This window comes from Apostichopus japonicus, chromosome 16, assembly GCF_037975245.1.
Source record: "Apostichopus japonicus isolate 1M-3 chromosome 16, ASM3797524v1, whole genome shotgun sequence".
Classification (NCBI taxonomy): Eukaryota; Metazoa; Echinodermata; class Holothuroidea; order Aspidochirotida; family Stichopodidae; genus Apostichopus; species Apostichopus japonicus.
In genome coordinates this window covers 37,162,707-37,189,732 of record NC_092576.1, presented here as the reverse complement: position 1 = coordinate 37,189,732, position 27,026 = coordinate 37,162,707, and the positions used below count along the sequence as shown (strand labels likewise).

At 34.3% G+C, this 27,026-nt stretch overlaps 1 protein-coding gene across 5 annotated transcripts in view; it reads right to left on the bottom strand.

Annotated features, from left to right (window-relative positions):
* The window catches only part of LOC139982255 (uncharacterized), a 47,176-nt gene that overhangs the window by 3,295 nt on the left and 16,855 nt on the right, over positions 1 to 27,026 (bottom strand). For 2 of the 5 annotated variants that reach the window (XM_071994908.1, XM_071994909.1), the window contains exons 9-27: positions 26,436 to 26,638; positions 25,985 to 26,058; positions 25,667 to 25,755; positions 24,791 to 24,910; positions 24,182 to 24,384; positions 23,727 to 23,800; positions 23,411 to 23,499; positions 22,540 to 22,659; positions 21,277 to 21,479; positions 20,770 to 20,846; positions 20,468 to 20,556; positions 17,568 to 17,687; positions 14,412 to 14,620; positions 13,572 to 13,648; positions 12,831 to 12,886; positions 11,868 to 11,987; positions 10,242 to 10,450; positions 5,337 to 5,413; positions 2,855 to 2,925 (exon numbers count right to left, since the gene is read on the bottom strand). In XM_071994908.1, the coding sequence (XP_071851009.1) occupies positions 2,855 to 2,925; positions 5,337 to 5,413; positions 10,242 to 10,450; positions 11,868 to 11,987; positions 12,831 to 12,886; positions 13,572 to 13,648; positions 14,412 to 14,620; positions 17,568 to 17,687; positions 20,468 to 20,556; positions 20,770 to 20,846; positions 21,277 to 21,479; positions 22,540 to 22,659; positions 23,411 to 23,499; positions 23,727 to 23,800; positions 24,182 to 24,384; positions 24,791 to 24,910; positions 25,667 to 25,755; positions 25,985 to 26,058; positions 26,436 to 26,638 (2,280 nt within the window). The remainder of the gene's footprint in view (positions 1 to 2,854; positions 2,926 to 5,336; positions 5,414 to 10,241; positions 10,451 to 11,867; positions 11,988 to 12,830; positions 12,887 to 13,571; positions 13,649 to 14,411; positions 14,621 to 17,567; positions 17,688 to 20,467; positions 20,557 to 20,769; positions 20,847 to 21,276; positions 21,480 to 22,539; positions 22,660 to 23,410; positions 23,500 to 23,726; positions 23,801 to 24,181; positions 24,385 to 24,790; positions 24,911 to 25,666; positions 25,756 to 25,984; positions 26,059 to 26,435; positions 26,639 to 27,026) is intronic. The other 3 variants (XR_011798081.1, XM_071994911.1, XM_071994912.1) reach the window with 3 other exon arrangements.

Below are 27,026 nucleotides of genomic sequence, written 5' to 3'. Positions count from 1 at the left end.
TAAGAAGGGAATACATTAATATGACATTTCCGCTTGATGATTCATTATACTGGTTTGCTAAATTACTTTCAGTCGCTAATATAGATAAGTACCGATATATGTGTTTTGTTTTAATGTACCTATAATTACCGAGTGCTTGATTGGATTGTTGGAGATACATAATTGATTACTATCACTTTACTCTTCTCATTGGATGATGAGAAGTTTGTGTTCAGTTTGCCATTTAAACCAATATTTAAATGATTGTTTAGTTATAATTGTTCTCTACATGACTTTAAACCTCTCACTGTTAGGTATGTAATATTAGTATCATAATACTTTATCACTTTACCACGGTGACTGTTACTACACTTTACACTATTCCCATTAAACGGTTTGTAACCTGCGTTTCCTACATTGGAACTTCATCCAGACTTATGGAATGCTTAGTTAAAGCCATATGCTACATTCAATTGCCAACTCTTTAGATTACCTAACTGGACCAAACTCGTGCACTAATTCCCTCTGTTCCACACACTGAATCATTACTAGTACAGTATCTCAAGTCAGTTTTCGTTCCTTGCCTTCGTGTTTGCACTGTCCATATACCATATTGCCCCTTGCCAACTCCAAATTTTCCCGAGCATATCCCAAAATGACCCAGTGCTGGGACTATAGACTCCACGAACCCTAGTCCCCCTTGGAACCTGACCTCTCTTATTTACTCGTTGCTGTATGTATTTGTAACATTGTGTGGATAATTAGACTTCACGTAAAGCAACTTACACTATGTACGGCATATGTTCTGTAATATATTGTTTATTTGTTAGAAATTCACTGATCCTGAACTTGAGCAAGGAGAAAAGTAACAGACCAAGCATCCACCACATTTTCCTGTTGACAACACAGTGAATAATCATGTAAAATAGTTATATCGATCCAATCCACTCATTCAATCTTTAGCAATGATTGCTCACCACATAACGTTAATGTACCTCATTCAGTGTTGATAAAGTCAATTTAAGTCCATTGATTGCATGATTTCTTTTTTTAGCTTTTGATAAACTAATTGTATGTATCATTTCAGTCCAAATTTTGAAATATGTGTTGACTGCATCAATTTAGTCCATCCAATGTATATTTAGTAATATTTGTTGACTACATCCCTTTAATCCACTCAGTGTATGTTTAGTAATATTTGTTGACTACATACCTTGAATCCACTCATTGTTTATAGTAATGTTTGTTGACTACATCCTTTTAATCCACTCAGTGCATGTTTAGTAATATTTGTTGACAACATCCCTTTAATACATCAAGTGTTTATTTAGTTATATATGTTGACTACATCCCTTTAATCCACTCAGTGTATGTTAGTAATATTTGTTTACTACATCCCTTTAATCCACTCAGTGTATGTTACTAATATTTGTTGACTACATCCCTTTAATCCACTCAGTGTATGTTAGTAATATTTGTTGACTACAGCCCTTTAATCCACTCAGTGTATGTTAGTAATATTTGTTGACCACATCCCTTAAATCCACTCAGTGTTTATTTAGTAATGTTTGTTGACTACATCCTTTTAATCCACTCAGTGCATGTTAAGTAATATTTGTTGACAACATCCCTTTAATACATCCAGTGTTTATTTAGTTATATATGTTGACTACATCCCTTTAATCCACTCAGTGTATGTTAGTAATATTTGTTAACTACATCCCTTTAATCCACTCAGTGTATTTTAGTAATATTTGTTGACTACATCCCTTTAATCCACTCAGTGTATGTTAGTAATATTTGTTGACTACATCCCTTTAATCCACTCAGTGTATGTTAGTAATATTTGTTGACTACAGCCCTTTAATCCACTCAGTGTATGTTAGTAATATTTGTTGACTACATCCCTTAAATCCACTCAGTGTTTATTTAGTAATGTTTGTTGACTACATCCTTTAATCCACTCAGTGCATGTTAAGTAATATTTGTTGACAACATCCCTTTAATACATCCAGTGTTTATTTAGTTATATATATGTTGACTACATCTCTTTAATCCACTCAGTGTATGTTAGTAATATTTGTTAACTACATCCCTTTAATCCACTCAGTGTATTTTAGTAATATTTGTTGACTACATCCCTTTAATCCACTCAGTGTACGTTTAGTAATATTTGTTGACTACAGCCCTTTAATCCACTCCGTGTATGTTAGTGATATTTGTTGACTACATCCCTTTAATCCACTGTGTATATAGTTAGTCATATTTGTTAACTACATCCCTTTAATCCATCCAGTGTATATTTAGTAATATTTGTTGACTACATCCCTTAAATCCGCAGTGTCTATTAAACAATATTTGTTGACAACATCCCTTTAATCCATCCAGTGTATATTTAGTAACATTTGTTGACTACATCCCTTTAATCCACTCAGTGTTTGTTTAGTAATAATTGTAATCTACATAATTTTAATCCACCCATTGCCTGTATATAAATATTTGTTACTATTAATTTTATCCAATCATTCAACGTGTTTTGCTTACTTGTCTCTGCTCATCCGATATGTCAGTTCTTTCTTTTAGTACATCTCTTTCAGAAACCATCAACTGATAACCAATATATGACTCAATTAAACAGTTATTGATATATCACAGTTATAGTTTGGTCATTGGATGACGTCACTTTCTGTTAGTTACTTTGACTAAGCCACGCTGTGTTCAATACAGTGACATGGGCTAAACTACAAACATTTGGGGTACTCAAGTACCATGTCAGTGGTATTTTAATGCTCATGCTAGTAATTACAATATCGATATGTTATTAAAACAAATATAATTACACAATCATTATACAGGAGATGATATGATTACTTACTTGCCAAAGACCAGAGTTGAGATTAAGCTTATAACGTTCACCTGGCTTATGAGAATCAGGAATCCAGAAAACTGTAAGAAACAAATACGATTAATAAACAATACATAGGCTATAACGAATAAAATAAATAGCAATGATGTATTTAATAAATGAAACATTCTGAAGAATACACAATAGAAACAACCATAGCACGTGTTAATAAGATCTTTATTGCCTCTAGGGATGCCTATGCTTTCTTTTCGCTGAAGATCGTTTGGGTTGTCACATGTCTTTTAGAAAAGTGATTTTGGGAGGATGGTGAAGTCAGATATATTGTAGGTGAGCTATTTTACACACCAATAAATTGTAGATGTTCCCAATTACCCCCCCCCCCATACATTCCCTTCCCTGGTTAGCATACAGCTACAATGAAATATTAAACAAGAATTTTGTTTTTTTGGTGACAATGCAATAATGTAGACAACACAAGTTTAGTCCATATTTCAAAACTATAAATCGTTTCCATGTTACACGATAAGATCATCACACAGTTCTTCAATTACATTTGCTTTTTTGCAATACTTATGAAATAGTTGTTAAGAATTGCCATTAATTTCCATTCCGTCAAATCTCAAACCTTTAACGTCATGTACTCATGTTGCATAATGCATACATACCTTTGACATCTGCCGTAATGAACATGGAGCATATCTATCTCACACTGTGATCAGGGCGTAGCGAAGTTTGTTGTTGTTGGGGGGGGGGGTGTGAAGAATTTGATTTGCCGACGGATGTGGAAGTGATGACTGAAATGGGGGAGGGGTCTAAGGGGAGGGGGTGTCCCCCTCCCCTTTGGAAAATTTTTAGTTTTGAAACATCCTTAGATGCAATCTGGTGCATATTTTAAGTCAAATTTGGCACCGTGGAATTTCCATTTCGATATTATTTTAATGGCAGTCGGCAGAAGAAGAACGAATGACATCGGCGATGACGTCATTCTGAACAGAGGATAATAACAACACATTGTCACACGATAGCACGACTTGTAGGCTGCGGCCTATATGGAAGCCTTTAATTCCATTTCTTTCACTGAGTTGCCGGCGATTCTGGCACTCGTCTAGCTGAGCCTGGCTACAGTAGCTATACTGACGGCCGTGACATTATCAGTTATTTGCCAATAGAGTTTTTAACTTGCATGCGTCGGGTGATTGGATTGGTGAATGAGTTTATCAGATGAAGAACTGGAAAATCGAAATAACCGATAAAGAAGATCCCAAAATTTTAACTTGCAGCCCCCCCCCCCCCCCTGCTCGCTACGCCCCGGACTGTGATACAGCAGGTATATAAAGATAACGTACCTTTTAATTCGCCTTTTATCAGGAAAGATATTAATCATTAGGGAAAGAATAGACATTTACTTATTTCACAAACACGCGACCATGTAATTAGTTTGCTAGTGTTAAAGTTGAATGATGTTACAATACATGTGTCATTTTGTTTAATTTGGAAACCATCTAACAGTGTTTGTAAGTATTTTCAGCGTTTTCATAGCCGTTTATTCATAGCACGATACCAGGCCAAAGGGCGGGTACCAACACGTTTTAAAATATGTTTTTCGCAATAGAGGTACATAATTAATCTTCTGCCCTTCATTGTATGTTTAACTAAAGGATGCATCACAAGGCAGTGCTAGATCATACATTTAGATCATTAGTCGCAACTCTGTAATGGTTGGAGTTGATTTTAATACGTTTCTTCAACAGAATGTAGCAGTCTTACATTGAAGTCAAATTTGAATAGATGGGTCTTTCAGGAATTTTCGTCATCAATTTAACATTTCCAATAATAAACATCAATTACAAAAGTTTTTACGGACATAATAAACAAAGTAGACTTTCCGATAAACATCGTCAAATTTCGATGAGTTAGTCGACTTGTTGTGAAAGTAGTTGACATTTCAGGGGTGCTACGTTATGATTAAACAGTTGAAAATTGAATAATATTTTAGCCGACATTTTGAGAATGAAAATCTGAATTTTCGTTATAAAATAGCAACATTTCCAGTGTCCCACGTGAGCCACCGTAGTACACAAAAAAAAAAAAATAAGACCCGCAAACCAAATTGATTTCTGTCTCCTTATGTTTAAACGGCTTCCAACGATACTGTTTTTATTGCTATTTCTAATTGCGTACGCAATCAGAAAATACCCTTCTTTATTACAGCAGATTGACTTTATCAAGAAAACGAATTAACTTTACCTGTTGCAAAGTACACTTTGCTCTGTATTATACAACATCAACTAATAAATTATATCTCACAAAGTTTCTGACTCATGAATATCTGTACATGTTTACTGCAACTGGCAATGACGCCTGGTGATATGGCGCCCTTAGTTTGACTGAGACTAAAACCCAATCAAATGTCGACTTCTGGAATGGTTTGAACTGTAAACAACATGACACATGACAGAGTCATTAATCGATTAATCAATGAGAACTTTACCATTCACTCCCTGAGATTCCAGTGTGGATAGAGTTGGTCCGACGGGTATCGATGAGGGCAGCAGGCAGTCAGTTAGCCTATAATCAGAGAAATAGAATCAGAGAATTAGAAGCAGTCATTTGCCGTTACATCGTTCTTTAATTAATACTGTTTTTGATAATACAGCATAAAGATTTTATTTACATACAATGTTTATATGTTAACTATCTACAATATACATTACAACACACATATGAATATGCTCTGACCACAATGATTGAACATTTAATGGAAAATAAACATCAACTGAAGCAGAATTTGATGTTGATTGCTAAACTTTACGTAATGATACAAGGCTCTATTCGTTGTTAACATTTTATAAACTAATAAGAACATGTAATCATTTAACCACGAAACCCAGTGTAGTGCGGCTGAATTTATAAGGTGGGTCGAAATACGGTGTAAAATGAGAATTTTCTTCCGACTGATTTAGTACCTAAATTCTTATGGCAGGGCCAGCTGTGAATAAAATATTTTAATAACGAGTGGGTGCTGCCGAAGGATTACTGGAGCTAACTCTCATATATAGAGGTCTAAGGTGCCCCACCTCACCCCCATAATAAAAACCAAATAAAATAGAATCCAAATGATGCATTCTGAAGTATGTTTATGATTTTATAATTTATGATTTTATAAAAAAGCTCTAAATGAAGGTTGTGCTAGTAAATAATATTTGATAAGTTCAAAATGTAAGTAGGTGCATGGACCTTGATATGAGGGCCAGAGTAGTATTTTATAATGGAGGGTATGTTGCCCTGGGGTCATTTAAGCCAACGTAGGGCATTGGGGTTCCTACCCGGAAATAAGAATGTTAGACAATATAGAGTGTTGTCCCTAGACGCAAAGTCTTGCTACAAGAAATACGCTGTGTGACGTTTAAGAAAAACTGGGGGTGGAAGGGGGAGGGGGGGGGGGATCACCAGTACTAGAGGTCCTATTCTTTCCTGGCAGCATACACAAATCCACCGACTGAACCATTTTCCACCAATTTATTAAGATCGTTTTCGATATAATAATAGGCCTAATGAAATCGTATAAAATGTTAGTAGTTAGTATCGTTTTCTTCCAAACATCGTGTGGCTAACAATATAATAAAATAGAGACATATTTAGTACTTGTCAAAATGACCTTCAGAACAACAGATCATTGACGTATCCAGATACCGGAGCTGCAGTCGTTTAGTCACGTGACGCATTACCGCGCGATTGACAGGTCATGTATAAAGAATACAATGAGCTTGATATACAGTGTACATCATTATATTAATAGAGATTATAATGAAAGGAAAGTTAACCATCACTAGTTGGTCTGTACACATATATCATATGTCAGATATACACAGTGTGTGTAGAAACAGCGTGATCACTGTGCGGTAATATAATAGTAGCATATTGACTCCTAACCATGGATAACACTTTCTTCAGAGTATGGTGAGGCAGTCGTATCTGGATGAAATTAATGTGTGCGTGTATTAGAGAGAGAAAGGCCTAGAATACTGTAGGTCACAGCTAATAGACTTTGCTCTTTAAGCTTTGTTTTGCTTTTCTCACTATAGACGCACGACGGGGCAGGGCGTGGGCGGGTGAGGGGGGGGTGGGGGTAGATGGTACTGAAAAAGATGAATACAAATAAAAGTACGAACTATAAGGGACAATCGCAATACTGAAATATACTTCCTTTTGGAAACGAAGATCCGATACATAAGTAATGAAATGAGATGATATAAAGAAATGACGTTGAAGAAATGTTAACATATCAGCAGGAAGGGTGTGGCGGGGTGGGGGGTGGGTCAACTACAAGTGTAACATGGTAGGGTTAGAGTAAGGTAAGGAGGGGCTGAGGAAACAACTTATAGTGGAAAGGGAAAGAAGAGGGTAAAGGAAGTAATATATTACAGGGTCTAGTTGGGTTTTTTAAGGGGAGATGGAAGGAACAAGGTTAGGTGCGGTAGATGTGTAAATGTAATATTAACGGATTGAGATTAAAACAGGTCTGAAAGATGAAGTAATGTTTACTTTTTTTATTGTGCTATGTTGATCTTGGTTACAAGGACTTGGGTCCGTTGTTATAACTTGTGTTAGAGGACTATGCTATTTACTATGCAAAGAATTATTTCCGTCTTAAATAAATACTTTATTGTCCAATCTAAAACCATTATAAAACTTAAACTATTTTTTTAAGACTTTTTGGGTCAAAGGATAGACAAATAACTTTTTAGCCTATTATGAACAATTCCCTAATTCCATAATGTTCAAGTTTGTTACAGTAAGTATAAACAGTGGTCAACCATCGATAATTGATTGTTTGATGATCTAGTGACATAGTGATGTTTTTCAGTAATTCTAATAATGCCATAGATGTAGACCGTCCAGGCCTTAAATCTTAGGGACGCTCAGAAAGGGCATAGTGCGTGGCAAGAAAGCTATCTAGCCTTTTTTCAAACAACCTTTGAAGTATTTTGGGTAACAACGGTAGTGAAGGTGTATTATCAATAATTTATGATCAAAATGATGATACTACCCCATCTCACGCCCCCCCCCCCCCCCGTGATACCCATGACAGCCCACAACTTCATTCACCACGTGATGTTTGTTGGTGATAATTCAGTCACAGTACTTAAAGTGAACAGCTTTATCACACTGTCAATAACTCCTGAGATTAGTTACTTTCTTAGGGGACTTTCCCTAGTTCTTAACTAGTATATTAATTCAACATTTACTAAGATTTAGTTCATAGCGAAATTATCATAAATATTTTGAGAAATAAATATGTATATTAATAACTGTCAAATACTTTATATATTGATAACCATTTGCTCTGTATTGATATTTGTTTTGCTATTTATTTTCCCTATACACTTGTTTCCCTTTGGTTTCTGTTCTTATTAATTTCATACATACCCTTATCTTTTCTCTCTTTCCTTTCTTCAACAATTATTATTTACAAAAAAGGGCGGAAAAAAGTTATACTTTAAAAAAATGTTCTTCACAGAATCAAATCAACATCAGGAAGGCCTACGGACGATTTAAAACCAGACAGTGTCTAGAAGTGACGTATCTATTGCAATCCCCAGGTACTTGTTTGTCAGTAAATTCCAGGTGTTTTTATTAAGGACGCGCGGGCTGTTACATTGAATACAACTTCTTTTCATTGGGAGGCGCGCGCGTCTACTCCATTGCATACAACTTCTTTTCATTGGAAGGCGCGCGCGTCTACTCCATTGAATACAGCTTTCTTTCATTGTATTGTCCAAGTATTTGATTGACAGGTGTCGAACAAAAGAAAATGTTAAACTATTGAAAGTGTCAGTACAGTCAGCGTACATCTTTAGCAAGAAAAAAAAAATGAAATAAGTTCAATAGACTTTTGCGATAAAACAAAATGTGTACTGAGTAGAAAAGAGTGGAAAATTGTTAACGTACAAATGTATGATATAAATGTGTACAGTATTGGGTATATATGACAGGTTAGATTATTTGGACACAACGTAGCTTTTTGGTTCCCGCGGGGCGGGTCACGTAAACAGCACACACCATGTAGAGTATATAGAGATAATATACTGTAAGGGTTATTGGCCTTGCAGCTTTGGGAGGGAGGGGGTTGGGGAAGGGGGTTGTTTGGTAGGGGAAAGGAAAATACTGCGATGTTAGTAAGGATCTACATTAAAATCTTAGAGATTATTCTTTACACAAATGTACTGTGTTTGTTTATAAAATATATACCTGATTTTGAGTGTTATTTACATACAGACTGTTTGATTGGTCTCTACTGTGTGGGGATTGACTGTAATGTTAGTTGGGCTAACAATATGCATATATCAAGAGTTGTCTGTCATGGGGGAAGAAAGGGAGGGAGCAAAGGGTTGGAGTGGAGGAGGTGACGACAGGTTGATCAGAAGAGACGGACAATAGTAGTATGACAGGAGACCTTGCTGAGTGTGTGTGTGTTTTTTTGGGGGTAGTGTGTTGGGGGGTAGTGTGTGTGTGGGGGTAGTGTGTGCATGTGTGGGGGGGGGTAGTGTGTGGGGGTAGTGTATGTGGCGGAGTGGTTGGTTTAGTTTAGGAGGGAGGGAGTGGGGAAAGGGTGGATTAGGGAAATCTTGGGGTAGTATAGTTGAGAGGGGTGTCGTATTAATGATGAGGCCAACTACGATATGTTTAATATATATCACTCTCTTGTTTTTACTTTAAAATAAATGTGCGATAATAAACAATTAATTTATAAAATTATTCAAGGAAATTTCCGCCTTTTCAAGAGGAAAATATTGAGCTTTAGTATTACAAAGTTGACTTTTTTTTTCGTTCCAGCCTATTTCCTTACCAAAAAAAATTGTTAATTTAATTCATCAAAGTTTGTGTTTATTTATTTTATTTTTTATTTTACTTAGGCAAAACGTCGTTTTACATACTCTCTAAGATGATGGTTACTTAAATGATTTATTCCTCATATCTAGGTGTAGTTACATCCTAATTTGTTGTTATTGTTTCAATGAGATATATTGTTTATTTTTTTTACATATAAGCTAGGGACTCCTATCTCTTTATTTCAATGCATTTCATGTTTTTTTTATTAAATTTATTGTTAAAGTGTAATTGTTTCTGTCTCATGTTGTCTCTATTTTACTCTCCCCATTAATCATATTCCTCACCTGATGACTGTTCTTTCATTGTTAGTTTATTTGTTTATTCAATTTATTATTTATTTGTTTTCTTTTACTTCTACATTTACATACACCTATCAATAAACCTTCAATAAATATTAAATATTTACTATATAAATAATTCCTATCTTGTGTACATCATTAAACATTAATTAGCTATTTTATTAATTACTAATATCATTTACATATGTATTAATTGTACTTACCTCAGTTCCTTGAATCTTTGAGAGTGTTGTACATAGTTTAATATTCCATTAACTTCATGTTTATTCATTTCTCTCCCTTTCTTTGTCTGTATGTTCATCATCTCGATTGATGTTATGATTGGTAGAGAGAGACCAGAGGAGAGGATAATGTTCCCATCTTCATCAATCTTACTAAAGGACCAGCCTAGATGCACACAGTCTATGGGAATCTGAAGAAAGGAAAATAATAAATAGAATTAATATCATCATGTTTGTTTACAGGATAAATACTTGAAAATGATAGCATTGTAATTAACTTAGAAAGATTAACTTTTTGTTCTAATTTCATATTAATAAATATATATTTGTTTGTTTATTTTAATCTAATTTTGTTAATTATTTAATAATAAACGGTTTGAATTTGATTAAAAAAGGGTAATTTAATTTGTATAGTGTCTTTAATCTTCGTTTTATTTTATTTTTATTTCAAGATGCTAAAGGGTAAACAAAAGGGTTAGGTTTATTACAGAGATCAGTCATTGTTATTTCTGTAGAATGAATTAAAGGTGTGTAAGAGGGTGAGGGATGGACGGTACAAGGGATGTCAGGGGTGTAGGGAGGGGTGTGTTATGGTAGGGAAGGGTGTGTTAAGGCGAAGTGATATTTGGTCGGGGTCGGGGCGTGGATACGGTTTACCCTCGTGAATGTTATGTTGTTATTATCAAAGCGTGTGCAAGGGGTGAGAGATAAATGGACTGATGGGTATTAAACCGGGTAGGGATGGGTGTGGTAGGGGTAATGAGGGTTACTTTTGGGTGCGGGAGCATGCAGACCAATTATAAATATTTATTGTAATTCCTGTTTGACAGGGTGATGAGGTGTGTGTGTGGGGGGGGGGGGGTGTATGAGCCAGGACTGACACGTTTCAAAATGAGTTAAATTATATTTAATTTGTGATGGGATTATCTGATTGAGGTTGGGCTGTTTTTTCAGTGTACTGTTAATTATTATACATTTTATATTTAGGTATCAGTTTGTATTAAGGTTTTCTACTACTTAGGTATAGTAGGTATGTTTATCACTTCATCTATTTTTGTTTTAATTTAAATGTAAACTTAAACAAAAGCAAAATCTTCGGCCAAATTCTTAAAACAGGAAACAATTCATTTACCTATTCTGTCTTAAATTATTATTTTATACTTCACTTTCTGGGAAGATTTCCAAAGATAAAATTAATTAAGCTAAGATGAACAGGAACTATTGCTGGATAGAAACCTTGAAAAGGAATTTAATTATGATTATTTATTTGTTTATAATCCTACACACTCGATCCAGTAGTTTACTATTTTATTTATGTTTGTGTTTTGTACTTACGATTCTGTCTTATATATTTCAATTTGAACCTGTTTATCTTTGTTCTAATATGAACAGTTTAATATTTAATAACTAAAGCGATATAATCTCTTATTAAGACATTCAACGGTTGTAAATAATGTTAATTTGCATTTCATTATTCGCAATTAAACAGTTTAGTATTTAATAACTAAAGTGATCTAATTTCTTATCAAGACATTCAGCGATTTTATATAATTTTAACTTGTACTGATTGATGTACTTATTCAATATATGCCTTTATGTTTTACTTACGTCATGATTGGATGCTTCCACAAGGAGCTCTATGACTGACCTCTGTACAGACTCACTGGTGTCTCTGTGGATGGACAAAGCATCTGAACACATCTCTGTAATAGTCTGGATGTCATCAGGCTATTGAAATAAAGTAATAGTAATTATTTAATAGAATAATATTAATGTAAAATGAGGCGTTCAGGAGATAAATAATTTTGGTGTGTTAATAGCGGAGTTTAATAAATTGGTTAATTCAGCAGATATTTGAAACAAAGTTAAAAATTAGTTAAAGTTTTCTGTTTTGATATGTATGTATTAGTTCCTGCACAGTGAAGCTCTGAAACTAGGTTTAATGGGTTTAAAGAATATTTCTTTAAATGTGTTAAAATTAATGAATGCATCTAGAAAGGTAAGATTATGTGACCTCATAATCTTTATTATGTTGACAAATATAATGAACAACATTTTCCACGAAGGATAAAAAGAATTTTTTACTAACAAAATGTTTTTTGCAGAATCTCTTTAATTCAAAGTACAATAACAGTTGAGTGATTATTCTAATTTAATCAGATTAAAAGAAAAAATCCAGCAAAGCCAATGAGAATTTAAAAGAACACGCGACATGATGACTTTACACGACTCTGACCAAGATAAAATTCCTGGAATTATGAAATTAATCAGCTCCAAATAAATGTATCTAGAGTTAAGAGTAAGATATTGAGAACTAGGAATGTGGAATATTATTTTCTTTCCTGTAAGAATCATATCGTCTGTCACCGGAATATTCCATACCGGGAGACAATATATGTCATTAACTCTCAAGGATGCTGGCTTTTTATGATTATGTTTGAAAATTGATCGACCCCTCTACCCCGTTACTGTTATGCATGTTACTAATAATAACATGATCACAGGGAAATGTGAAAGCAACTAACATTATTAATGCTTATAAATTGCTAACAAATATAAATTATTACAAACCTTCCTCCATGTACCAGTTGCTAGATGAAGCAATACGGCTTCCTTCGAAGATATGACTGTAAAAATAGATGAAGTAATAAAATCAATTAATTATCATAGAAATAAATGACATATATTAAACAATACCAAAGAATCAATATTAATTTGTTTCATATACTTTTAATGTAAACAGTCAGAGGTAATGAACTTAAACTAGATGGGTCGAATATCAGTAAACTGAAACATTGAAATGTTCTCTCTTCTAATTAATTAGTAATAAAGTACTATAAATTATCTGTCACTAGTAATCCAACCAATAATTGTATTCTATTTGTTACCCAATACTTCCAGCGTTCTTTACAGTCCTTATTTTATAGGGTAACAATTATATCTTAAGTGACTTAAAACATTAAATCTCGTAGATATTATTTTAACATATATAGGAACTTGACAGAAAGCTGCTTAAATCAGCGCAAGGAACTCCAAAGAAGGAGGAACTTTTAAGAAGTCCCAACCATTCCCCAACCTATCCCCATTCCACCCTACCCCACATAGGACTAGTATGTTTGTTGTATGCAAGATCTACCCCTGGAACCCAATTGTAGATTCATTCTTACCAACAAATATCTCATTATACTAGTCCCCCCACCACCCCAATCCCCCTCTACAACACTTCACTCTCTTGTCACAAATCTGTGAAACGTTGCAATAAAGCAATCTACTTGATCAAAAATTATTTTAATTTATAACGTTATACCGTACCTTTAATATTCCTTGATCTTGATTCTTCAGGTATGATGTCTGGATTGATCGATGACGGCAATTTACAGTTAGCAAGCCTTCAAAGTTAAAGAAAGCAGGGAAAGTAAATATTTAATATTTATAAATTAAATGAATATCTGATGTCATCATTGTTATAAATAACATGAAGGTCAATGCATTTGCCTGTTGACAAGTATCACTATCAGCCACTAGTTATGATGGCCAGACAACATTTCCACCACCCCTACTTGCACCCTCCAATTAACATTTGATTATTTGTTAATTTAACTCTTTATATTTTTAATAAAATTTGCATAACTCTTGAAAATATCCTTAAGTTTAATAACAATAAATTAATTTAAAGTAAACAGCAAACTTTTTCGTTTCCATGTACTTGAATTTCTCCCTATACTTTTGTGTCAAGCTTTACATAACAATTTATTTGTATTTGTTTACTGCAGTTCTAATTCGTTTATAAGTTTTAATGTTATTTGTTGTTCCTAGTAACTGAAAAGCACCCTCCCCCCACTAACCCACCCAGTTATATCCTATTGTGTGGAAAACCCGTACGACGTACGAGGTGTTTTACACTGCACAATCAGTAATGAAAGAAAAATGTTAACATATTTCCCAGTTTACAAATCCTTACAAATATTGCAACATTTTAAACTGCATGTCTCAACACAAGATTTGTAAATTTAACAAAAGAAAAAACTCACTGCACAATACCATTACCTTATACCCTCCTATATACCCCATACGCACACCCTCTGACTACCCCTCCTCCCCCTCTTACCCACATAATATCAACCAAGGCCTGTCACGATGTTATTCCCTTACCATAGTTCCTTGAACCTTCGTGACTTAAGTCCATAATTAATTAATCCGATCACTTCTTCCTCTGTTAATTCTTGTTCCTTTATTCCTTCAATGTTGGATATCTTCTCTACTGATGCTAGGCTCGATAAACTAAGACCGGACTCAAGTCTGATATCTTTACCGTCAAATCCACTGAAGGACCATCGTAGGCATAGATGAGATATTGGAATCTGGAAAATAGGAGAGAAAGGTCACAGTTAACTTATCTTATAGTTCATCCATGATGGATAAATACACATGATGAATATCCAACGAATATGTAATAGAACACAACAATGAATAAAAAAGCTATACAATTAATCATTAATTTAAAAAAAAGAATTGTCTGTGATTTCTTATTTTTTTTTCGTAACACTAAGAACTTTATTTTATTTAAATTATTGAATAAAAATAGAAAATAAAAAGGAAGAAGAGTGGTGACTTCTTCAAACTTGCTTGCCAACCGTACCGAAAAAAAAGCATGATAAAATAATGATTTTATTGACATAAAATTCGTAAACTGATGAAATTCAGATCAAAGTAAAAAACAATATCACAAATATTTAATATTGGTCTGTAATATAATATTTAGCACATACATGAACTTTTTCTGTAGTTTTCATAATCTATGCTATTTTTTCATTCCTGTAAGTCAGTGTATTAATTCCTACAACCCACAATAGCGGCCGAGACTCGACATACCGGAGGTACAGCGCATCTCGATACGTGTGTTTATCATATAGGCCTAGGCCTATACCCTACTTGCAATTTATATCATCGTAATCATAAAAATAAAATCATTTCCAATCATTGTAATTACGCATAGATTATAAAGGGCTATATTAATAACGTGGCGTACATATGTAAGACTTTCCATTCGCCAGTCGAACGATCGACAAACCAGTAGCGTAGGCAGATAGCCGGCCCGGTTTAAAATAACCCAGCTTAACTTGCCTACACAGTTTGAGAGAAGCCACCGTCATATACATAATTATAATTAATACATATATAATAATATATAGTAATATTTATAACTTTATAGACTCATTACATCCCCCTCCCCCCTCAATTTTGATACCGTTTACCTGTAATCTTTTGATCCCTCACTTTTGACTTACTGTAAGCCTAGGTCTAGCCTAGATTAGTTATAAACATCCATCCTTACTGCTACCAACTTTACCTCATTTGTCTATTTAGGCCCACACTCCACAGTATATAATATATTGAGAATAAAGTTGGAAGACTAATTTTATGACTGAGACAATAATTAAATCAAAATTTAAAAGGTTGGCGGAGGATATATATATTGCTATATTCTAAGCTCTTACTTTTCCCGGTAAGAGAATAATATACTAGCCGTAGCTAACGGTTAAAGTCTAACGTTACATTACGAAGGCTAACACGTTGATAATGAAACGCTTGACACCGTGAATGTAACGCGGCACTGTACGGTATCATGTGACGTGTTAAGACGGAGCCTAGGCCTACGCGTGTGAAATGTATTCGATCGCAAACCTGTTGCTTTTTATTTCCCTAATGAGCTAACGTTATTTGCTATACCTACATTCTTTTTTATAACTAACGTTAGGCTACCACGTCAACCAATAGGCCTAAGTACTATAACGCCAGTTATGATTAACGCTGTCAGTGCAAACGAGCAGAAATTTATACTGTGCACAGTAATAGGCCTATTCATATGGGTACTAATAGCCTTGTTTTGTTTGGCTAGACGTCGGATGTCTATATGTTTGAGTATAGGCCTTACTGGTTCTTTTGTGCGTTCAACAAGCTCATTTTTTTACCTAATTTCTGGTTTGTCATCTAACTGTTTTATGTAATTTCTACTCTGCTGACGTTTCTATTTTGTTTTACTTCGTTAGGCTTCAATTTCAAGAAGAGCAAACGTAACCTAAAACAGTCAGTTCAGACAGGCAAGGTTACATAAAGAAGTACTCCTTTTGACATTCATGTAACGACAAATGTTACAGAAAAGACAAAATCTCTCAAGCATGCCTAGGCCTATAATTGTTGACTTTAAATAGACCTATAATTACCGTAAGTCGATATAATTACATCAGCAAACCATACGCGGTGTAAGTCCATTGGCAGCCATACGGTATAATGATAAACATGTATGTGTACGTGTAACTAGTAACGAACTGAATCTCCACACAGAGTGTACGTAATTTTAATGTCACCCGCCCTGCGGGAATCGATTCGTGTGTCTACGTCACTGATCTGTACACTAGTGTACAGATCAGTGGTCTACGTGCGCAGATGATCAACGTTCACTGTGCGGCTTTGTTTACATTTGAGAACATGTGTTTTGTTGTTTGAGTGTACTCGTGAAAGGAAGCTTCCAAATATGTTAAGTTGTTTAGGCTTTTGCTATTCTTCTTCAAACGTTCCTTCTACTGCACCAAATTACATGAAACTTGTGTACATTATTTAATAAGCCAATATTAGTTGGACAAACCAAATAAATGTCCTGTTTAATCCAAAAATAAAGAAGAAAAATGGCAATTTCGTAAATATGCATATTCAATTTCAAATATATCGACTGGTTGTGAAGAATGGAGGGCGCACTACCTAAACAAATGTTACAGGGGTCGAGTGTGTTGGGTCAAGACCAGGGATGTAGGAACGACTACCTTGATGATAGATATTTATCTCTCGGTGTGCAGGGTTTCAACTCTTTTTCTAATTATAGCTATTTTAAAAACGTTTGGAGATAAATGATCGGTCCCCTATCGTCTTTGTTTCATAGTCTACCATACATTATTGACAGTGTTATCACTTAGGTTAATGCCAATATTTCCTAGGCAAATGATGACGTCACTTTGTCATATCAAGGTTTATATTCTTTGTATGCGATGGGGAGTTAACTAGTAAAAACAGTTATACTCTGGGCTGAGTATAACGGGACATCTGATTACAATTGTTTTAATCAATACTTACTCAGACACTGACACTTGGTGAATAAATAACATTTCATCATCTCAGTCAGATTAGTTGCCTTAGATGAAGTATAATATCCGTTGCTTGTAATGGACACGTGATAATGCAATGTACCGTTATAAGAATGGTAACTTGAAGTAGCAATATTTCTATGGCTGTGTTAAAATATAAGTGACTTACGTTGTGACTTGATGCAATTTCAAGAAGCAATATCGTAGACATCTGGAGTGGTTTAGAATCAGTATTCCTTAGATTCACAATACTCGAACACAGAACTCGTAAACTGTTTTGACCATTGGTCTGGAAATCAAAATAGAAGCGTCTTCAAATGAACATAGAAAGAACTTCAAGTTATAATATTTTAAAATTACTCTCTTGAGTATCTCAATTTCACATAGTATAAACGGTAGATGAAATCTGTGAGGAAACTGATAATCCCATCTCGACAATAGTGTATGTTTCAGGGATATTAACTAAAATTAACGCACTGCCTTTTGACTTTTCATAACACCATGTAGACTCTGCTCTATGGTATGGATTTGATGTTAGGATAAAGGGGGGTGGGGGTGAGGGGGTAGTACTGTCCTTTCTGGTTAGGAGTCTAAGGGGAGGGAGATACCCTCCTCTTGAGAAAATATTCGTTTAGGGGGTTAATATTCAAACTGGGGCTACCACCGGTCACGGAACTTAATTTAAGTTAACGGTTGTATTTATATGAGTCTTATTGACATCATACAGGCTATACCTTCTGTTACGTATTGAAGTTTAAGAGATGTAGAGGGATAGAGGACAGGGAAAGGGACATGAATTATGTTTCTACTCGTTTTGTGGGAGAGTCTGAAGGAAGAGGTGTCCCCTCTTCCTGTCAGAAAAGGATGTTAAGGATAGATTCTTAGATGCACATATTTGCTGTCATTTTTTATCATTGTAACTACATCTTTGAATACGACTTTGCTATGCGTGTGTTATTTAAAGACACTTTGGAGGAGGAGATACTTGTTCCCATTCTCCTAGTGGATAAAACTTTATGTATATCAACTACATAAGCAAATAATAATTCATAATAGTACATGTCAGTAGATTTACACAGGTGGATATTATATATATTATGATGCAGGTGGAGATGTTATGTTTTTATGACAGAAACAATACTATTTGATAATTGAAATTTCATTCATACTAAACCATTGGAACTTGTTCAACAAAATATCGTTAAATATTTGAAAGGGCTAATGAGAAGCAGGTCATACAGGGCTAACATATGGGATTGAAAGGAATTAGTTAGCTAAGCAAACATTTCCGTTTCAAATACTTACAACTGCAAGAATGCTGCATGAACTAAATCAATATTTATAAATATTTTCATGAAAGTCAAAATTGTGACGAAACTTAAGTGTCATATAACCATGGTTGTGATTTCATCATCATTATCAAATGGAAGTTGATCGATTTCAATAGCGACTTAAATTGACTGTTTCAGCAACAAAGTAAGAACATTTGGTTGAATATAAGTACTGTACGTTATATTTGGTTAGGAGTACAGAACTCTTGGAAGCTGAACACTTTTAGATAGTTCTTTTTAGCATTTTTTTAGCAAGTTTAGAGCCAAAATGCATGTCAGGAAGAAAAATTACACTTATATTTTTTCTGCAACATAACTTAGCTCTAGCGATTCCAACTATTATTTATAGTGAAGCTACTTTAACTTAGCACAAACATGCATTCGTTAGATATCCATATCAATTTCAAGTGATTCCAAGTTTACCCCGGTTCAGAACTTTGTTAGTCTAATATATTTCCAACAGAAAATGGACGAAACGGAGAATGGTTCAGTCTTGCTTTACCGGAGCCGATTGAGGGGAGGTGAGGACTTGGTTTGAGGAAATGCTCAATTGCCCCACTCTACTTTGACACAGGGACTGGTATCCAATATCATATGTTTCAAGCATGTACATTTTCCAATGATTGTACCGTCCCCGTTTCGTTTGCAAAAAAAAAAAAAAAAACTGCATAGGGGAGATGGGAGCTCTTCGAAAGATCATAATTCATAGAAGACTTAGTTATCATTCATAATAATGCCGTTTAAATTATTAAAATATCATTGTCTAAATGTTCTACGTGTAGGGAAGCTGCCGATTTTGACAAGCGTGAGATTGATGAGACCGTAGGCATGGGTACACGCATTCAGTGTGGTTATTGGTTATGTCAGTTACGGCATTCCATGTTTCTGTGTAGCCCCCAACAGACCCCCAAAGAAAAAATACAAAGATGTTTTTATCATTTCTGTACAATTTTGAAGTTGTCTTGAAAAATTATCTTGGTATATTTTCTTTGTAATAAATGTTATCAATAACAGGAATTTATTAACCATTTAATAAATTAAATACTAATTTTAGTATTTTATTGGAGAAAAAATCCTTAGCACATTACTTGAATTGGAATACATCGTTGTGATAAGCTTCTCGTGGTCCTCAACGTGAATTTTACCCATAGTAAATTAAATGATATTTCAATGCGATATAAGCGTTTATAGTGCAAATCTAGTTCTCCTGGTGTTAACTGTTTAAAAATAGCAGTATATTAGATGAACGTATTCTCAACTGTCATTTACGTTGCTTTACGTTTTAATTCCTTGAAAACAAAATTGAACTAAAAAACAATGTACAAAATAGTATGTTACGATAAGTACAATGTTACCGGTATAATTGCTTTCACTGTATTCTACTTATATGTGGAATATGGTGTAAGTACGAAAGTATGGGATTATGGAAGATAGACTAACGTTGAAATGGCCCTCAATATTGCCGGTAAATGGCACCATTTATCTACATGGAGCTTATTCTTGTTTATTCGGATTACGTACACCAATGGCTAAAAGCGTAATTTATATTCGAGAGTTCAATTTGTAATTTATTTTATCTAAGTATTTTTATTACATGCATATAAATAAACTCGTAAAATTGCGTGTCCGTTGCTATGGTGCCGTTTGCCAAAGTGGATGTTAATTGGATGATCGGTCTCGCATTTAATAATTTGGTTTCAAACTAATGATACAAACGCACAATAAAGGCATTACTTACTTCAAGTGTCATGCCTTCCTCGGAGTTCAACACCCATTTACCTCTGGAGGAATCTAAATGTAAGTCAGGTCTTGACGGTTTCCATGAAACTTGGAAGAAAAAAACATTAAACGATTTGTTTATAGATCAAACACGTTAATAAACATAAATCGTGTACATAATTACAAAGTAAATGTATTTAAAACACATTGATATTTTTCGTTGACTATTACAATCTAATCATGTCACCCGATTTAGTATCCCGAATAGGATCACAAATCGCTTGTGATGAGTAACATATTTTAGTGTTTTTATGTTCTCACCTTGAATGTCACGTAGCTTCGTAAGGGAAGAAAGAGAACCGATTGGAATTGACAGAGGTAACAAACAGTCAACGAGTCTGTAAACAAAAAAGGGTTTTGTGGGTAGTGAATGTGTTAAGTGGTTACGCCATTTTATGAAAATATGTTATTTCTTATGTAACTTTAATGTAGTGATATAACCGACATGTAAGTAATATAATCGACATGTAAGTTACTTCAATTGAAACGAATGAAATGAACTAATACTTTAAGCTCATATTGCTAATAATACTTATATCTGCAAGCATATACGTCCAAATCAATACATCATTACTTATACACTGAAACCCAAAAATCACTGCGTTGTTGTACGTACGCGTTAATAATAGGTAGGCCTATGTATACATTGATCATCCATCTTAAAGTTTTGTTTAAGAGCACAGTTCCATATTTTGCTGGTTGGTAAGTTATCGTTCAGTAAATTAACGTGAATAAAAACATTACAGTAAATGGTATGTGATTACTAACGACAATGTCTTCAGCTGTTGGCATTGCTGTGCAAAGCAAAATAACCCTACAACTTGGTCCTGGGTAAATTCTTTTCCAAGGTTAGTTTTGATTTGTAGTTCCTTTAAGGTGGGCAATAAAGGTACACGGTTCCTACTTTCCAGGATAAGATGATTCTGATCCGCTGAGCTAAATGACTTCAGCAGTAGACTGGTTATCTGGATCTAAGGAAAGACATTTGTGAAATTACCAGACAACTGTACACAGTCAAAGGTTTATTTTGTTCATCGCGGTATATGTTACATAATATTCCAGAACAACAAACAAAGCCCCCAAAACATAACACTGTAATTACTATACTATAGACTACAACATTACATTTGGCGATTTATTTCAAATATTTCTACCAGTTTAAGAACAAGAAGTTACGTTATATTAATCAATTTATTATTCCATGTCGTTTATGTTGGCCTCATATTGTTTCTTACAAAATAGAGACACCCACAGAATGCATTAATACACTATAAAAAAGGAGGCAACTAATCATAGACATAGAAAGTTGATTCTCTCTCTTAGCAGACTGACAGTGTGAACTGTACCAGTTTGCGATAGATATCTATGCTTTTTGTCCAAATGTTACTCATCCAAATTTGCACTCTAAGGAACGATATTCAAACTGTGATCAATTGAGTATCAATTTTGATTCGGACGATTTAGTAACTTTACAAAGATGTCGCATCTCCGGATGGATGGAACTCGTTGAGTTCCTTACACCAGATTATCGTTGAGGGATCGTGTTGAATCGAAATACGGTGCTACTTGGTTGGCCCTGTGTATAATATGCACGCAACTAATGTGCATAACCAGACATTACATACCTAATTAACCTCCTTGTATTACATCATTTGAACGTGGTGTTATAATTTCCTTTTAACTTGGAACATATCATCGTTTACTCACTATATTCACTTTTCAGATCACATTTCCTCATCTGCTGATCAAACTTCGCGAAGGGCAATTTGACTGATTGTTTTTTACGTCACTTAATAATTATTGCTCAGCAAATGATCTGTTGACCTTGTAAGGTTTTTTTTTCTACGTTAATTGTAGGCTTCTTGAATACGTTATTTCTTTACCTGTGACAGTATACATAACAGTATTTCAGATTCGTTTCCTACGTGGAAGATTATTAATCATAACAGCTAACACTAAACATAAAAAATACAAAGTATGATGGATTTCAATCATATTAAATCAATATTACATGACATGACGGTATCTTACTTGTTGACTTGCTGCAATTTGTAGTAACAGTATAACAGACCTATGATATCCTGTGGTATCATTTGTGTTCAAAGTAACTGTCCCGGAACACATTTTGGTCAGACTATGGTGGTCCTTAGTCTGTAAATGCAAACGAATCAAACAAATTCTGAATATATAGTTTAGTATATGCTCAGTATCAAATGAATGGTCCAAGAGTTAAGTTGAATTTGACTGGTTGTAGGACACTTCCATATCATTCTAGTAAGTTTTAAATGTAATCTCAACTTGATACAAGCTTCGAGAACAACCCCCCCCCCCTCTCTCTCTCCCGCCTTGTTCTCTTAATACACAAATCAGATGCATATATAATGCAAACTCAAAGGAATCAATTGTATCCGTCTAAACTCTAAAGTCATCTGTTGTGTAATTGTTCTTTCGATAAAATCACTAAATGATTTTTTTTGGACAACAAGTATGTTTGTCAGGTATGTCTCTTGTTCCTCAATGTTTACACATAAAAGTGAATTCCTTACATACCGCTATGACTTGGAACCGGTAAAGTCACACGTGGTATGCAACGGCTAGATATTTCAATGTCTTCAAAAAGATGCCATGACATATTTGTGTACAGACACAGTCGTAGAACTGATGGTGGCACACTTTGTATGTATAGCCATTACGTTTAATGGTTTTATAATAAGACTGCAACAAGACGAATTCCCTGCAGGAGATTTATGAGATGGTTAAGTCATTCCATTTCCAGAATTATACAAAGAGGAATGTAAATGCAACAAAACTCAGATGATCTTATAGCTTGTTATTGTTATTGTTATTAGTTATCGCAAGAGCAATCTAGCTACAACTTATTGTGAAGTTTAATAATACTTACCTCAAGAGTCAAGCACTCCTGGGATTCCACCATCCATCTACCTCTTGTGAAATTTAATTCAAGTTCTTGTTCCCCTGGTTTCCATAAGACTGCCGATAAATGAACATGTATGTACGGTGACCGTTCTATATCTTTTATTGGTTGTGTTTGTATTGTCTGTACCTTTGGTTTATAAATAAGTTCAAAGTTAACAAGCTGTTCTTCCAGGTTAGTGAACACATTGGCAAAATAGCTTTCCTTTCGTATTGTATTCTTAGTTCAAAAGAATTGCATCATGCTTCGTTGCATTATGTTCATGGTTTTAAATTTCTCTCACCTCTGAGTGTCTCTGATTCACAAGGCCAAAGGGAGTCGTTTGGAAAACACAAAGGTACCAAGCAGTCAATGAATCTGTGTAAAAAGAAACTCCCGTACTTTATCAGTATTACAAACAAAAAAAATCATCAATAAACTTTGCTGTTTCTGATTAATTACAATTTTATCAGATATTAACTGCATTACAAATACATTATGCACGTCAAGCTGCTATAAAATATGATCGTTTTCACTATCATTTATTTTCTTGTACTAATGTTGAGTAAGATAATATTAACATTCAAAATAACCACTGCGTAGTACGTACATTACCTAATGATTAATTAACACAGTAGCTTAGCAGGTATAAAATAAATCGATAGTTGACACATATTTCGCATAGATATTAAATCCTCGTATAAAAGTATGAAAAGCATTTTCTTTCTCTATTGTAAATCTTAATATTTGTTAACTTACGAGATTTTCCTCAATTTTTGACATTTCTGTGCATAACAAAGTAGCCCGACGACTTGTTCTCGTGTAAATTCGATTCTCTTTTCCGTTCTGATTTGGATTTCCTCTAAAGTAGACAGTGCGGGCACATGGTTTCCATTTTCCAGAGTTATACTGTGCTGCTCCGCTTCACGAAATGTATCGAGTACCAGACAGGTTAATGGAATCTTGAAGAAGATAGATAGGTATTTCAACATTTAAACGTGGTGTTAAAATTTCCTTTTGACTTGGAACTTATCATCGTTTACCCACTATATTACCTTTTCAGATCAAATTTCCTCATCTACTTATCAACTTCGCGAAGAGCAATTTGACAGATTGTATTTCACGTCACTTAAAAATTATTGCTCAACAAATGATCTGTTGACCTAGTAAGGTTTTTTTTCTACGTTTATTGTAGGCTTCTTGAATACGTTATTTCTTTACCTGTAAAATATTAGAACAGTATGCCAGATTACAGATTCGTTTCCTTGGTGGAAGATGATTAATCATAACAGCTTACACTAAACATATAAAAAGTATGTTGGCTATTAATAATATTAATCAATATTACATGACATGACGGTATCTTACTTGTTGACTTGCTGCAATTTGTAGTAACAGTATAACAGACCTATGATATTCTTTGGTATCATTCGTGTTTAAAGTAACTGTCCCGGAACACATTTTGGTCAGACTATGGTGGTCCTTAGTCTGTAAATGCAAATGAATTAAACAAATTCTGAATATATAGTTTAGTATATGCTCAGTATCAAATGAATGGTCCAAGAGTAAAGTTGAATTTGACTGGTTGAAGGACACTTCCATATCATTCTAGTAAGTTTTAAATATAATTTAAACTTGACAATTTTCGAGACCAACCCCCCCCCTCCCCCCCTCCTGCATAACCTCTTAATACACAAATCAGACGCATATATAATGCAAACTCGTTGGAATCAATTGTATCCGTCTAAACTCTAAAGTCATATGTTGCATAATTGTTCTTTCGATAAAATCACTAAATGATTTTTTTGGACAACAAGTATGTTTGTCAGGTATGTCTCTTGTACCTCAATGTTTTCACATAAAAGTGACTTCCTTACATACCGCTATGACTTGGAACCGGTAATGTCACACGTGGTATGTAACGGCTAGACAAATTCAATGTCTTCAAAAAGATGCCATGACATATTTTTGTACAGACACAGGCGTAGAACTGATGGTGGCAGACTTTGTATGTAATGCATAGCCAATACGATTAATGGTTTGATAATAAGACTGCAACAAGACGAATTCCCTGCATGAGTTTTATGAGATGGTTAAGTCATTCCATTTCTAAAATTGTACAAGAGGAATGTAAATGCAACAAAACTCAGATGACCTTATAGCTTGTTATTGTTATTGTTATTGTTATTAGTTTTCGCAAGAGCAATCTAGCTCCAACTTATTGTGAAGTTTAAAAATACTTACCTCAAGAGTCAGGCACTCCTGGGATTCCACCATCCATCTACCTCTTGTGAAATTTAATTCAAGTTCTTGTTCCCCTGGTTTCCACAAGACTGCCGAGAAATAAAAAATATATGTACGATGACCGTTCTATAACTTTAAATTGGTTGTGTGTGCAATGTCTGTACTTTTAGTTTATGAATAAGTTTAAACTTAACAAGCTGTTCTTCCAGGTTAGTGAACACATTGGCAAAATAGCTTTCCTTTCGTATTGTATTCTTAGTTCCAAAAAATTGCATCATGCTTCGTTGCATTATGTTCATGGTTTTAAATTTCTCTCACCTCTGAGTGTGTCTGATTCACAAGGCCGAAGGGAGTCGTTTGGAAAACACAAAGGTACCAAGCAGTCAATGAATCTGTGTAGAAAGAAACTCCCGTACTTTATCAGTATTACAAAAAAAAAATCATCAATAAACTTTGCTGTTTCTGATTAATTACAATTTTATCAGATATTAACTGCATTACAAATACATTATGCACGTCAAGTTGCTATGAAATATGATCGTTTCCACTATCATTTATTTTCTTGAATTAATATTGAGTAAGATAATATCAACATCAAAAATAACCACTCTCCATACGTACATTACCTAATGATTAATTAACACATCAGCTTAGTAGGTATAAAATATATCAATAGTTGACACATATTTCGCATAGATTTTAGATCCTCGAATACAAGTATGGAAAACACTTTCTTTCTGCATTGTAAACTTGATCTTTGTTAACTTACAAGATTTTTTTCAATTTTTGACATTTCTGTGCATAACAAAGTAGCCCGACGACTTGTTTTTGTGTAAATTCGATTCTCTTTTCAGTTCTGATTTGGATGTCCTCTAAAGTAGACAGTGCGGGCACGTGGTTTCCATTTTCCAGAGTTATACTGTGCTGATCCGCTTCACGAAATGTATCGAGTACTAAACAGGATAATGGAATCTTGAAGAAGATATAAACCACATTTGTATGAATTACGTTTGTAAGCGAATGTGTATTGCGTGATGAAACATACCCATAGACTAAGAAAATTGATTTTAATTGGATGTTTTGTAGTCACGTTTATTTAACAAAAATATGTCATATTTGTTACGTTTCCCAGGCAAAAGTGTTAACATAATATTTAAATTGCTACTATTCGGCAAGAGAGACCCACCCTAGAAATCATCAGCTAACCAAAATTGCAGTATGAATTAATTTGACCAATGATCTGTTAATGCATGCAATGTAGACATACGTAAAATGATTATTGCAACATGAAGTTTTTATTACCATCTTTAGTAGATCCCGATCGATTATATTGTTTTTCATATTTTTGAATTTGCATGTT